Source organism: Canis lupus, chromosome 10, assembly GCF_003254725.2.
Source record: "Canis lupus dingo isolate Sandy chromosome 10, ASM325472v2, whole genome shotgun sequence".
NCBI lineage: Eukaryota > Metazoa > Chordata > Mammalia > Carnivora > Canidae > Canis > Canis lupus.
The window spans coordinates 21,062,944-21,076,678 of NC_064252.1; the positions used below are offsets into that span (position 1 = coordinate 21,062,944).

General features: G+C 40.2%; 1 protein-coding gene across 5 annotated transcripts in view; it reads right to left on the minus strand.

The window, feature by feature from the left end:
• ATXN10 (ataxin 10) overlaps positions 1-13,735 on the minus strand; it is a 163,259-nt gene that overhangs the window by 77,337 nt on the left and 72,187 nt on the right. For all 5 annotated transcript variants that reach the window (XR_004803215.2, XR_007413417.1, XM_025456515.3 and 2 more), the window contains exons 8-9: positions 11,629-11,737; positions 9,397-9,566 (exon numbers count right to left, since the gene is read on the minus strand). Coding sequence is in view for 3 of the 5 variants with exons in the window: in XM_025456515.3 (XP_025312300.1) it covers positions 9,397-9,566; positions 11,629-11,737 (279 nt within the window). In the remaining 2 variants the exon portion in view is untranslated. The remainder of the gene's footprint in view (positions 1-9,396; positions 9,567-11,628; positions 11,738-13,735) is intronic.

Sequence of the window (13,735 nt, forward strand, 5' to 3'; positions counted from 1 at the left end):
TTTTCCTTCACCTAAAGTCTCAGATACTTCTTGTTATGGATACTGTGAAATCATTGTTTTTACTGTTAAACACAAATCCGTTTAAAATCCCTGTTGTCTAGAAACTGACCATAGGGCACAATAAAGAAAACTGAGTGGCAGTTAAGAAAACTCGATTCCAGGCTTTTACAAACTGCTGAGTCACCATGCACAAATACTTGCCCAATATCTTCCTTTCGGTATTCAGGATATGGGTAAATTGGGCTTCTCAGAATATGCATGTCCCAGAAATGTAGCTCTGTACATTAGCCTCCAGGAAGTCATGTACTCCTGGAGCACTTGAGACGACAAAAAATACAAGCACCAAGGTTCGGCAGGAACCAAGGAATGAGACCACTGTCCAGAAGTACTCTACCATCAGCACCCCCGTGCACTGCTCTACAAGAGGTGCCGACTCTCAGGATTCATACAAAGTCCGTCAAAGATCTCAAATGACAAGCCTCAAGAGGGGTCCTCTTCCAGTGAGTGTGGAAACAGTGGAGTCCCAGTCTTAAGAGTTTGGTCAGGATTCAGGCTGCTATCACTCCAAGCAAGTAACTTAACTCCTCTAAGCTTTGATTAACCAGTAAAATGGGGCACTCACCCATGCATCATGAATTCCTGATATTGCACACATAGCAGGAGTTGTGGCAGAGGTTACAGAAGACTGGATGCGTGCTGCCTTCAAAGAGCTTACAGCCTAGTGAGGAAGAGGGTGGTAGTGGCATTGTGCGAGGAAGCACGGGCCTGGGGCCTAGTTCGTGTGCAAGAGTAAAAGAACAGACAACAGCGGATTGTTATATTTTATTTATATATTTAGTATAGTTCTTCCTTTTAATAATTCACCCCTTTTCTGCAAAAGAACAAGCTGATAACTCTATGACAAGACACAAAAAGGGGTTTTGGGTCTTTAAAAAGAAAAAATTTACAGCTGCACCAAGCTAAGCTATGATATGTGTCCTCTAGATAGGAATGTTAATTTCACCTACTGTAACAGGAACTGTAAGTTCAGGAAACTAATGGTGACAGCTTGATTTATGAATTTTGACATATTTCTTGAACTGGGATTACATTACAAAGAAGAGGAATTTTAAGCAAGCCAGATCTTGCCTATACATTCAATCTTCAAATCAATAAACTGGGATTCTGTGCAACTTGTTTCTGACAGAGGGAAAACACACGGGCTGACCGAGACAGGCCATAGACCTGTCGTTTGGAAGTTCCTTAACAAGCTCCCAGAAGTGAGCTAGAACAGATTCGGGGATCAGCTCTTTAGAAGACAGTAACAAAAGAGAAATTCAACACAGAACACATGAGTGGTCAAACTGACAAGGAAAAGAAGGATTTCTTGTCCTGAAGAAAGTTCTCATATTTGCTTCACTTGACTTCCTCCAAAAAGTCCCGTCTATTAAGAAAAGTGATGAACACAGAATACAGAATGTGAGGATTACCTGAAACTTTGTAAACACCGTGAAATGCTATCTACAAACTTTTATTTAAATACATATAATGGGGAGGGGCACCTGGGTGACTCAGTGGTTGAGCATCTGCCTTCGGCTCAGGGTGTGATCCTGGGGTCCTGGGATCAAGTCCCACATCAGGCTCCCTGCATGAAGCCTGCTTCTTCCTCTAACGGTGTCTCTGCCTCTCTCTGTAGTGTCTCTCATGAATAAATAAAATCTTTTAAAATAAATACATACATACAAACACATAAAGGGGGACACTGGCATGAACCAGGGCTGCTCAGAACAGAGGGGGAGAGACCACACATACGCTGTCAGATGCTTCACACACATGACCACACTTCCTCCTTCCAGCCCCACGGGCAGGTGTCAGAGTCCCCATTTTATTATATATGAAGGAGCTGAGACTCAGAGGGGTTATATCATCTGTCCAAGCTTATATAGCCAGAATGGTAAAACCACAAGGCAGATTTGGGGTATTTAATTACGAGGTCCTGGCTGGGTTCTTCATACTACTTGAAGTTTTCTGTATGTACATCATATGTATTTATGGATCCAAATGTGACAAACAACAAGGATAGAGGGGCCACTGACCAGAGAGCCCATTGCTGGGATGTTTTCAACATCCCCAAGTAGTCGGGGACCGACCTAGAATTCCCCAAGTAGTCAGGCACTGAGGAATGCTATGGAAGACTCCTATAAAAGGGGGAAAATATGTACCTGCAAAGAGTACAGATTACACCATTATCGACCAGGAAGACCTAGAAGAGCAGGTTCATGAAAGACTAATCATCAAGGGAGAAGCAAGGAATCCCTGGTGGGAAGGGAGGAGGGGAAGGGGAAAAGAGGGGGAGGGGGAAGGGGAAGGACTCAGAACTGAGCTGAGCATGGTTTGTGGGGGGTCACTTTATACATACCTATTACATTGGAGCCGTAAGTAACAACACACACACATATGGAAACTGCCAGAATGCACAACCAGTAATCCATTTACCTACAGAAACTAGAGGTCCAGGTCAAGGATAAAGCAGGGCAGTACAGAGTAGTGGTTACAGGCTACAGAGGGGAGTATGAGTGGAAGCCTTTCTGCAGTGATCTGAAAGGTTTTATAGAAAAGGCAGCTTTTGACCTTGCATATTAAAGGCCAAGCTAAGGTCCCTTGGGTAAAGACCACGGGCTGGGAAGTCCACAGAGCGCTAGCTAGCATGAGCCAAGAGTGCAGCTGCTGGTCTTTTATAAGGACAGAGTGCCTAGGGCCCATCTTACAGCAGCGCAAAGGAAATCCCACAGCCATTTGTCTGCACAACCATCAATCACCCGGGGAACTGGCGAGGCAGCCAGTATGGGTACAGTATGCAAGTACTAACCCTAAGATCAGAAACCTAAATAAATTGAGCAGGAAAGAGCGATCGACTGTTTAAGCTTCATGAGTTAATAGGCAGATATGCTGCTTGAGAACACATCAAATAGAAATGAAAAAAAGGGTTTAAGAGTTGGCCTGCTCTTGGCCACTCACATCCAGATGTGAAAATCTGAGGGTACTGATCCCCCTCCTAAAACAAAAGAGCTAAAAAACGATCATGTTATGAATACTTAATAATTGTAAATTTAGCCTAAAACTTTACTTAAGATTAATGAATGGGCAGCCCGGGTGGGTCAGTGGTTTAATGCCGCCTTCAGCCCAGGGCGTGATCCTGGAGACCTCGGATCGAGTCCCATGTCGGGCTCCCTGCATGGAGCCTGCTTCTCCCTCTGCCTGTGTCTCTGCCTCTCTCTCTCTCTCTGTCTCCCTCATGAATAAAATCTTAAAAAAAAAAAAAAAAAAAAGATTAATGAAAAAAGTCCTCAGATCTACAAAGCCTCCATTTTGGATTAAAAATTACTGTTAAACTCCTTGCAAATATTATTCTATGTAGATGTTCTTATAGTCTAAAATACAGATATGGATATGTCACATAAAAATAAGATAAATTATGGGGAGCCTGGTTGACTCAGTCAGTTAAGTGTCTGCCTTTGGTTCAGGTCATGATCTTGGGGTGCTGGGATCAAGCCCCTTGTCAGGCTCCCTGCTCAGTGGGGAGCCTGCTTCTTCCTCTCTGCCCTCCCTCTGCTGTGTTCTCTCTCAAATAAATAAATAAAATCTTTTTTTTAAAAAAAGGTAAATTACAGTAAATTAGAATATATTCAAATATATTATAACCATAAAAGACTTTCAAAAAGAGTTACAGAACTCAAAATTTAGAGGAACATTGATTTTCACTTGAAAAAGTTATTTTATTTTTACTACATGTCTCTGCAAATAGTATTTTTTTTAATCTTTAAGATTTTATTTATTTATTTATTTATTCATGAGAAAGAGAGAGAGAGAGAGAGAGGCAGAGACACAGGTAGAGGGAGAAGCAGGCTCCATGCAGGGAGCCCGATGTGGGACTCAATCCCCGGTCTCCAGGATCATGCCCTGGGCTGAAGGTGGCACTAAACCGCTGAGCCACCTGGGCTGCCCAGTAAGGAAATTTTTATAGTAAAATGTATGCTCCTTGAAGAGAACGGTCATGTCTTACTTGCTTTATATTTTCAGAACCTAAGACTGTGCTCAGTACATAGTGAACACTTGACAAATATTTTAAAAATAAATTCTCACGCAATAAAAATTTACCAAAGGCTTACTATGCATGAGGCACAATTTAGATCCTGGGATAACACAATGGGTAAAATATTTTAATGAAAAATATATCACAGAGTTTTTCATGTTTATAAATGAAACCTACCTTTGTAATAGATAATAATTCTGACCTGGAACTCAGAACTGGCCAAGTTACCATCTCAACTTTTCTGTACACTGCAGACTTATTTTTAAAATGAAGTCATGGCTGTAATGAAAGCTTTCTGTGTGCATATGTTTGAACACATGGGATCAAACGTATGTGTGATTGCTGGGAATCTTTTCTCTCAGAGAGGAGGAGGAGGAAAAGAAGAAACTGAGCAGCATTTCTACAAAGCTTTCGGCAGAATGGATCAAGTAATCCAAACTGTGGATGGCCCAGCTCAGTCAATATGGCTTCCTTCAGGGGAATGAAGGTAGACAAACTAGTTCATTTGCCTATCCATTATGAAAAAATGCAATCAGCTTTCATGGAAAAAAAACAGCAACGATGTTTGGTTTTTCTTCTCACGAAGAATTCACTTAGAGCATTTCTGACAATAGCGAAGAAAAGAAGAACAGAGAAGAAAAAAAGTAAACCATGCATTCCTTACGCTAACAAAGAGGAAGCCAAAGAATGCTTTCTTCGTGTTTACAGCATTAATACCCATGTGCTTCTTACAATAGAAACCAAAACAGAATCTCCATTTCAGATCCACAAAGGTTTAAAAGTAAACTAATCACTACAGATGTAGCAAGGAAATACTATGTTTTGTCAAGCACAAAAACAAGGTAAGAATAGAAGTCACCAAGTGTTTGGGAACAGCTCCCTACCATGATCTGGTAAAGGGAAGTCCAGAAACTCCTTTACAATTCAGGAAACACTACGATTCATCACGTGCACAGACTTAAGAGTTCAAGACCCATGGGAGGACTGGAGAAATAAAATTCTGAGCAGATTCTGCATCTGAGGCAGACACATCTGACACCCTTAAATACAGCCCAAAGACACAAATGCAAAAGGGGGTTATCACCCCTCTTATCATGATGGTGAAGTCCTACTCCTGTCCTTGCTTAGAAGGGAGGCTGCTGCCGGCACAGCCTGCCGGGAAGACCACCCCACTCACCTGCTCCTCTCTGAGGGGCCCCTCACGTGGGCTTTGCTTAGAGCTACTACTGCCTGTGGCTCTCCCCTGCTACGGTGACTCTGTGTCCTCCAGAGCAGAATGGTTCCCATTCAATAAATGCTAAGGGAACTAAATCACAGTCTCTCCAAACCTTGGTTTCCTCATTTAAGAAAATGGTATCTTTACAGCCTTTTCCATAGAGGTGTCCCTAAGGCTCCAACAAACTAATGCAGATGAAAAGACCTTTGTGACAGGGAAAGGGCCACCCTACTGTAAGGGGTGCCATCCAAGGCATCACATTCAATGCAATGAATGAAAGTACACAGACAAGCACTCAAACCCAGCTGGGCTGGATTATGACCAAGTCTCAGAGCAACTGGTAGTGCACAAAGATCTAGGAAAATCATTTTGGGATTCTAGTTCAAAGAGGCAGGACAGTCTCTAGATACTCCTAGAATAGAAGCTTCACAGAAGAGATACTTGTCTGTCTTATCCATCCAAAGATCCTCACAGCTGGAACATTCACATATGATGAATGGATGACTCAGAGACAGAGATATGTATACCCAAGAGTGTCAGACTTGAACCAAGGGCGGGCAAAAGGGGCCTGGCTAGCCTTGTAGACACACCAGACTCTAGCATCTTCGGTCTGAAGTCCATTAGGAAGTCTACTGTAAACCTCTTCTTTCAAAGCCCTGGAAAGTTCCTCAACGAGAGGCACCATGGTACAGGGGAGAGAGCGCAGGCACAGGAACTCAGAGTCAGACGAATCTAAATTTTGTTCTGGACAATGCAACTCTTGAACTTGATGGCCTCTCCTAAAAAGTGATTAGCAGAACCTGATTCACAGGGCTGATACAAAGATCAAAGTTGATAATATATGTAATTCACTATGCACAATGCTGGGACGTAGTAAACACAAACAGGTCATCAGATCCTCCTTTTGGGTGAAGAATGAACTAAATCAGGTTAGATGATATAAAATCCCCCTAACTCAAATCTTTAGTCTTAGAGCAGAGACAGCCAAATTTCCATTTGGGCCCAAATCTGGGCAGAAGTGGAACAGTCATCTGGACAACACAATGAGAATTAATAGTCTGGTGAGAAAGACTTTCTACATTATCATCCATTTCTCTAAAATCGTAACTAAAGTCATCTTCAGGGCACGTGACCTCTATCCTTTGAGGCAACAATGAGCAAAGTCAATGTCTGTCACATCCAGCTGGTGTGGTGACCCAGGATTTGGTGACAAGAATAAAGAAACTTTTAGGACACACTGAATAAGATGGTGATGTTGTGGCAGATTCTTTGGAAGGAGAAACAAATCCTAGAAGTAATGCTTTTAGGTAAGGCATTTTGTTGATATAAGTAAGAAAGTAGGAGAAACAGAGGCATTCTTATACTCAAAGAATGAACTTCTCCATACCTTGGAGAATGTTTGCTCAGAAATCAGCAATGCTATTAGCAATGGCACACGTGAAGGAACACACCACCGACTTCCTGTGAGCCCCAATGACCTCTCCACAGCAGCACTTGGGCACACTCCGTATTTACTTATGGTGCAATCTGATCCTGACTTCGGAGAGTTATTTCATAAGCCTTTTAAGGGTTACTACATTTTGTTCCTATAAGAGGCCAATCCAAATTAGCAACAAAAGAATAGTTAAACACAAGAAAAACCACCTCTTTTGTGCTCCACGAGAAAGGCAGTCTTGGTCATTAAAAAGGTAAAGTGTTTTATTCTCTATCAACTTTCTCTTACAAAAATTGGTGCAGTAATTTTCCAGGGTGGGAAGGGGATTAGTAGCCTTTCACTCATATCTGTTTGAAAATGAGGAGGAGTCGAAATGGAACACATATATAATATAAGAGCAGGTTATCTGGCTTTTGGTTCTGGGCCATGTCCTGTAAAAAGTATTCCAACTATCAAATGTTGCACAACATACTACTCCTCCAAAACTCAGCATCTTAAAGATGACTGTTTTATTTTCAATCTTTTCTCTATTCTTCCAAATGGTTTCTATTGTCCTAACTCCAAGCACATCGACTCTTTACTCCGTCATCTGTATTAAAGTTGTCAAGCTCATTCAGTAAAATTTTTAAGTTTTATTTTGGATACTGTATTTTTCAGTTCTAGATTTTCTATTTAGTTCTTTTTTTAGTGTCTATTTCTCTGCTGACTGATACAATCTTCTCATTCATTAGAAGCATATTTTCCTTTACATCCTTGAGCACAGTTACAACTGCTTTAAAATCTTTGTCTGCTAAACCCAACATCTGTGTCACTGTAGTCTCTGTTGATTATCTTTTTGCTCTTGGAGAATAGGTCATATTTCCTTGTGCTTAAAGTAAGTTTGAGTTGTATTCTGGACACTGAAAATACTATGCTGTGGAAACACTGGATTCTATTATATTCCTCTAAAGAATGTTGATATTTTTACTTTAGCAGGCAATTATCTCAGTTGGAGTTAAACTGTCAACTCTGGCGCAGCAGCTCAAAACTCAATACAATTATTTTATCATTAGGTTAGCTGCTTGGAGCCTGCCCTACATGTGTGATTCAAGCATCCACATGGATTTAGACAGCCGGTAAACAAAATTTGAGGCTTGCTTTCTCCTGCCCAGGAGTCCCTCCTTCACATTCCAATGGCTGTGCTTACTCCAAGTTGTCCATTCCTTCTTTAAGATGAAAGGGGTGCAGATTTTCTTTTAGAGTTTAAGTATCCTGCACGGCACACACTGTGCCACTCCCTTCTTCCAAGTGGCAATTCAATTCCAAAATCTGCCTGTTTGTGTCAAATTTTATTATCTTCACATGGCTGTCTTAGTCCAGAGCTTATAATTATTATTTGCAAGAGGATCAGTCCAGCAGCAGCTCACAGGACTATTAACAGAAGCTTTCCCATTTTTGTATTATTCCTCACAATCTTGTGGGTCACAAATTCAGAAAGGGCTCTGTCAGGCAGGCTGTCCCTGATTCATGTGGCATCAGCTGTGCAAGTAGGGAACTGAGCTTGGAACTGGGGAACTAAGCAACTACCTGAAAATCTTCCAAAATATGACCTCTCGCTCACAGGTCTGCTGCCCTGGTGTGCTGTGAACTCGTCTCTTTCTCTCTCATTACATCTCACCCTCCAGGGCTTCTCCATGCACACGTGGCAGATCATGCCATAGTGATCTCAGGGAATCTGCACATCTGACATGGTTAACCAGCTTTGAAGAGGCTAGAGATGGAATCTGGCAGATCAGTCAAGGGGTGTATAAAAAAATGATACAAGATCACTCTCCCACACTTAATTATTCAAAGCAGTCAGAGCTTTAGTCATCCAGACTGAAGAAAATGGAAAAACAAATGCTAAATCTCTGATATAAGAATGGCAAAATCACATTGCAGGAATGTTTTTCCAGCCATCTTGGAGAAATATAATCTGCCACACATATATTCGATATTTGATGAAGCAAAACAAATGCCATCCAAAGAAAAAATCTAGGAAAATACAGGCAGGCTAGTTCAATGTTAAGCATGTGGTTCAATTCTCCTGCCCTCTTTTTTTATCACCTTCTCATGTTATCAATATAGTTACCTCTAAGCTATTCAGCACAAGAGAAGTTTCCAATGGCAGTCTACTGAGTTCCCAAAGATTTAATACTTAAATATTATATCAACTTCAAAATAGAAGAAATGTTTATGATGCTATCCTCCATAAATGTACATCAGATTTAAGTTTTGTTTGTTTTTTGTTAGGGTAATGGTCCATAATAACTACTATTTACTAAATGTCTACCAGGGGTTTGACAATTTCAAAGCACTTTAAATACCTGTTTTTATTGACTGTTCTCTATAAGATATAATACTATGTTTAAATGCACTGCTTTCAGACAAGCACTGACAATTTTTAAGAAAGGAGACTGGCTCAAACACAACCAAGGACAAATATAATACAAAATTACAAAAATACAAACCCTGACATAAACAAACATGACCTAGCATGTGTATCTGTGGGAATATGCGCACTTACATATTATTTCAAGCTACCTTCTGAGCACTCAAACTTTCATCCCAAAAAAGTGTATATATTCTAAATTCTAAATATCATATTCTAAATGAAGACATATATATAGGAAATATACCAAGAAATAACCTTACCTTGTCTTGGTTGTCTTTATTCTTGTAACACAGATTTCCAATGAGACGAATGAGATGAGACTTAAACCCCTCAGCCATATTTGAGATGTCACCCTCTGCTTTTATGCAGCCACTGCTACTGAAGATGTTTGCGGTGTCGTTGCCAGCTACATGAATCAGTCGCAAAAGATCTGTAACAAAACAATAAATTTTATTTTCCTTAAGAAAATTTTTAGTGTCTTGTATTAATTTTCCATATACAAATCTATCTTATGTTAATGGACTAAAATAAACGTAGAGTGCCTTTAATGATTAGAAAACTCTTCTTCTGCTCGAATTTTTTCATGACTGGTTTGGGGGAGATAAGCCATAATGAATATCACAACTTGGACTTTCTATTTTATCCACAAAGAAAAGTTAGCTAAAAATTTTCTGCAATCTTTTTTTTTTTTAAAGATTTGAGAGAGAGAAAGTGTATGTGTGCGTGCACATACGTGAGCAAGGGAAGGGACAGAGGGGAAGCAGACTCCCTGATGAGCCAGGGAACCAGATCCCCCCAACAGGGAGATTAAGAACTGAGTGGAGGGGATCCCTGGGTGGCTCAGCAGTTTAGCATCTGCCTTTGGCCCAGGGTGTGATCCTGGAGTCCTGGGATCGAGTCCCACATCGGGCTCCCTGCATGGAGCCTGCTTCTCCCTCTGCCTGTGTCTCCGCCTCTCTCTCTCTCTCTCTCTCTCTCATGAATAAATAAATAAAATCTTAAAAAAAAAAAAAAAGAACCGAGTGGAAACCAAGTGCTGGACACCTAACCAAATGAGCCACCCAGGCACCTTCTGTAACCTTTCTTATAAAGAGGTTTCCAATCCTAAATTCTTTATGAAGGAACTCACGTGACAACTACATTCATCTAAGTCTAAAATACAATACCTATTCTGTAATGAGCAGTAGGACAGAAACAAGAAGTAGGTTAATTTTTTTTCACATTGTCCAGATAATCAGAAGGCAGCATGTACTCTCCATCAATCTATTCTGGCCAAGTTCAAAGAAGGAACATTGTTATGCTCTATGAAATGCCTCTAGACTGTATATGAAAACAGATCATCTTCCAGAAGCTGAATTTAAGTGTTTCCACAGTATCTCATTGAACACTCTCAACAAACCTATTAAAGGCTGGGATCCCTGGGTGGCACAGCAGTTTGGCACCTGCCTTTGGCCCAGGGCGTGATCCTGGAGACCCGGGATCGAATCCCATGTCGGGCTCCCAGTGCATGGAGCCTGTTTCTCCCTCTGCCTGTGTCTCTGCCTCTCTCTCTCTCTCTCTCTCTCTCTCTGTGACTATCATAAATAAATAAAAATTAAAAAAAAAAAAACCTCTAAAAGGCAAATATCACTTTCTCTATTTTATAATGAAGAAATCAAGCTCTGAGAAGTCAGTATTTTGGTGGAGTTGGGATGACAACCCATGTCTGCCCTGCCTTCAAACACATGTTTTTCTACAATGATTCTGTTTCCCACGTTTGTGATGTTTTATTTTAATTATCACTAAAAACACTGCATTCAAAATAAAACACTCACATGAGACTCTAAACCTCTTCTACAGCTCACTGCTGACTCATCTACTCACCTCATACAAATTCATCTTTCTTAGCATATGCATCTCCACAATAAGTATAATCCTCTTTTAAAGGAAAAAATAGCAAACAGTGAATAACAACACCACAAGCTTGGCTAACCACAAGGAACAGGTTCTACTTGAATTATTTTGCAAACAGCTTTTTAGCAAAGATGGTATTCCAAACAATGGATAAGAATCGGATACATAATTATTATGTGTAAGGCTTTATTCTTTGTGCCCCATAAAAATAACTGGGAAAAACACACAAATTTGGAAAACGAATATAAAATCACCATCATCACCACTGAAACTACCCCCATAACCAAGCCCCCCCATCATCACAAACCCTGCAACCACTCCATCACAACACTAGTGATCAAACATCCAGTGTGTGCCCTACATAGGAGGCATTCGTACTCTCATCTACTGGTCAAACATCCTGAGGAAACAGCAGGTCAGAAGCCAGAGCTGTTACCAAAACATAGTGATTCTTCTAATGAAAAAAAAATATTCAAAATATATCTCAAAAATATACCAATACAATGAAAACTAAGGCTAGGTGTTTGGACTTACATTTCAGTGTGACAAGCCAAAGATTCCTTAATTACAAATAACAGCATGTGTGATACTTCACTCACCAATCACTCTTTCCAGCAAGCCAGGAAAAACCTGCAGATAGCTGAGCAGATCAGTATTGGCAGTCATTTCACATAAGACATCAAGAAGCCGAATTGTGGCCAATGCCTCCTAAAAAAAGAAAACATGACTTTTAACTCAAGCTAAATGATTTGCAACTGTTATAAATAATGGTAAGAGAATGACATATTATGATAAATATTAAAGAGTTGATGCTGGTAAAGACAGCATCTGAAGAGAGAAAACAAATGACCAAGAATGAAACAGAAGTATTAAATATGTACGTGAACAATTATTTTCACCAACAGCAGCATCTGCCATCAAGAACGCCAGATTACGTGTCATTATATGTCTTCTTGGAGCAAAGAGTCAGAAAAGTTCTTATTCAAGCAAAAATACCTTCCAACAGTGGAATAAATGTTCAAAATTACTAGCTATGTACATAACATTTATGCAAATACTTTCTTTTTAAAGCATTCCCAGCAAGCAAGTTCTACTTTAAAGATACAACTATCCCATGAAATACATTAATTTCTTGTCCACAGGAATCCTGTAAAATGCTGTGGTTGAAAGACTCTGGCTTCAAGAATGTGCATTATTATTTCTGAGTAAATATAAACCTATATGCAGTATGTACCAAGGTTGGAAAAGATAACATTTGAACGTGTTAGTTCACATAACTACTCAATAATTGGTTATCAAATGGACCACATGAACAAGAAACTACCAACTACCAACTATATGGTATTAGGTAATCTGAATAAAATGGTAAAATCCAATTTTGTATGGATTTTGACCCTAATTTTTAAAGTGCATGTTATTTGGCAAAATGTGGTAGATGCTATAAATTCAGGTCATAAAAGATAACATTCTTCAAGAGAAAAATAAACTGCTTCCTTTTGTTAATTCTAAATGTGTGTATATATAGTTCTCTCATTAGAAGATTTAAAGGTAATATTCTAATCCACCATTCTGAAATCTCGAAAGAAACCACAAGAAATAGGCCTCCAGTATCTTGTAGGTCCTCTTTAGTGTATGAAAATCCTTTTGTGATCTTCCTTTTCCTTACCTCCCCCAAGTCTGCAGGTATATCACCAGCCACCCCTCATAAGCCCAGGGCAGCAACTCTTCCTGCCCACGGGTCCTGTCCCCGAGCTTTAATAAAACCAACATTTTGCACCATAAATAAATAAATAATAAAAGAAAAAAGAAACAAGAAACAACATAAATTTTTTTTTTTTTTTTTAAAGAACTGGTTATTTATTTATTGGGGTGGGGGCAGAGGGAGAGGGAGAGAATCCCAAGCCGACTCTGCACTGAGCATGGAACCCGGCATAGGGCTCGATCTCACGAACCTGAGGTCATGACCTGAGCCAAAAATCAAGAGTCAGATGCTCAACCAACTGTGCCACCCAGGCGCCTCACAACACACATTTTTAATGCCTTGTACCTTTAAATTTACTCTAGCTTTCACTTGCTCCTTAACAAATTAGGGGAAATATCTGAGCCACATTCAAAAGACTAGAGCAAACCCGTGGACATTGTGCAGCATCAGCACTCTCTCTTGTTAATAGGCAGTTGCCCAGAATGCCATTCCCCCTTCAAGAAGTGGCTGATTGGTTGTAGATCTGGAGCAGAATATGTGTCAGATGATCCTGGATACCTTGTCATACCAGATAGCAAAGACGCTATCAGAGATTATCAAGATCATGTCAAAAGGAATCAGAAGCAACCTGAAGAGGATTCCACTGGCCAGCAATGGCACATTAGAACACTAGGAAGAATTACAGCTAAAATGGACTGAAAATAAATCAAGTGGTTTTAGGGGTGCCTGAGTGGCTCAGTTGGTTAAGCGTCCTACCCTTGGTTTCAGTTCAGGTCATGACCTCAGGGTCCTGGGATCGAGCCCTGCATCAGGCTCTACACTCAGCAGGGAGTCTACATCCTCTCTTGCTCTTTCTCTAAAATAAATAAATAAATCTTTTAAAAAAGAACAGAACAGAAACCAGGTGATTTTAAAACCATGACATCACAATGGTGATGAAATCAAAACATTCACTCATCCTCTCTGGATGATGCCACAAAACCAACTCCTTATTTTGAAAATTT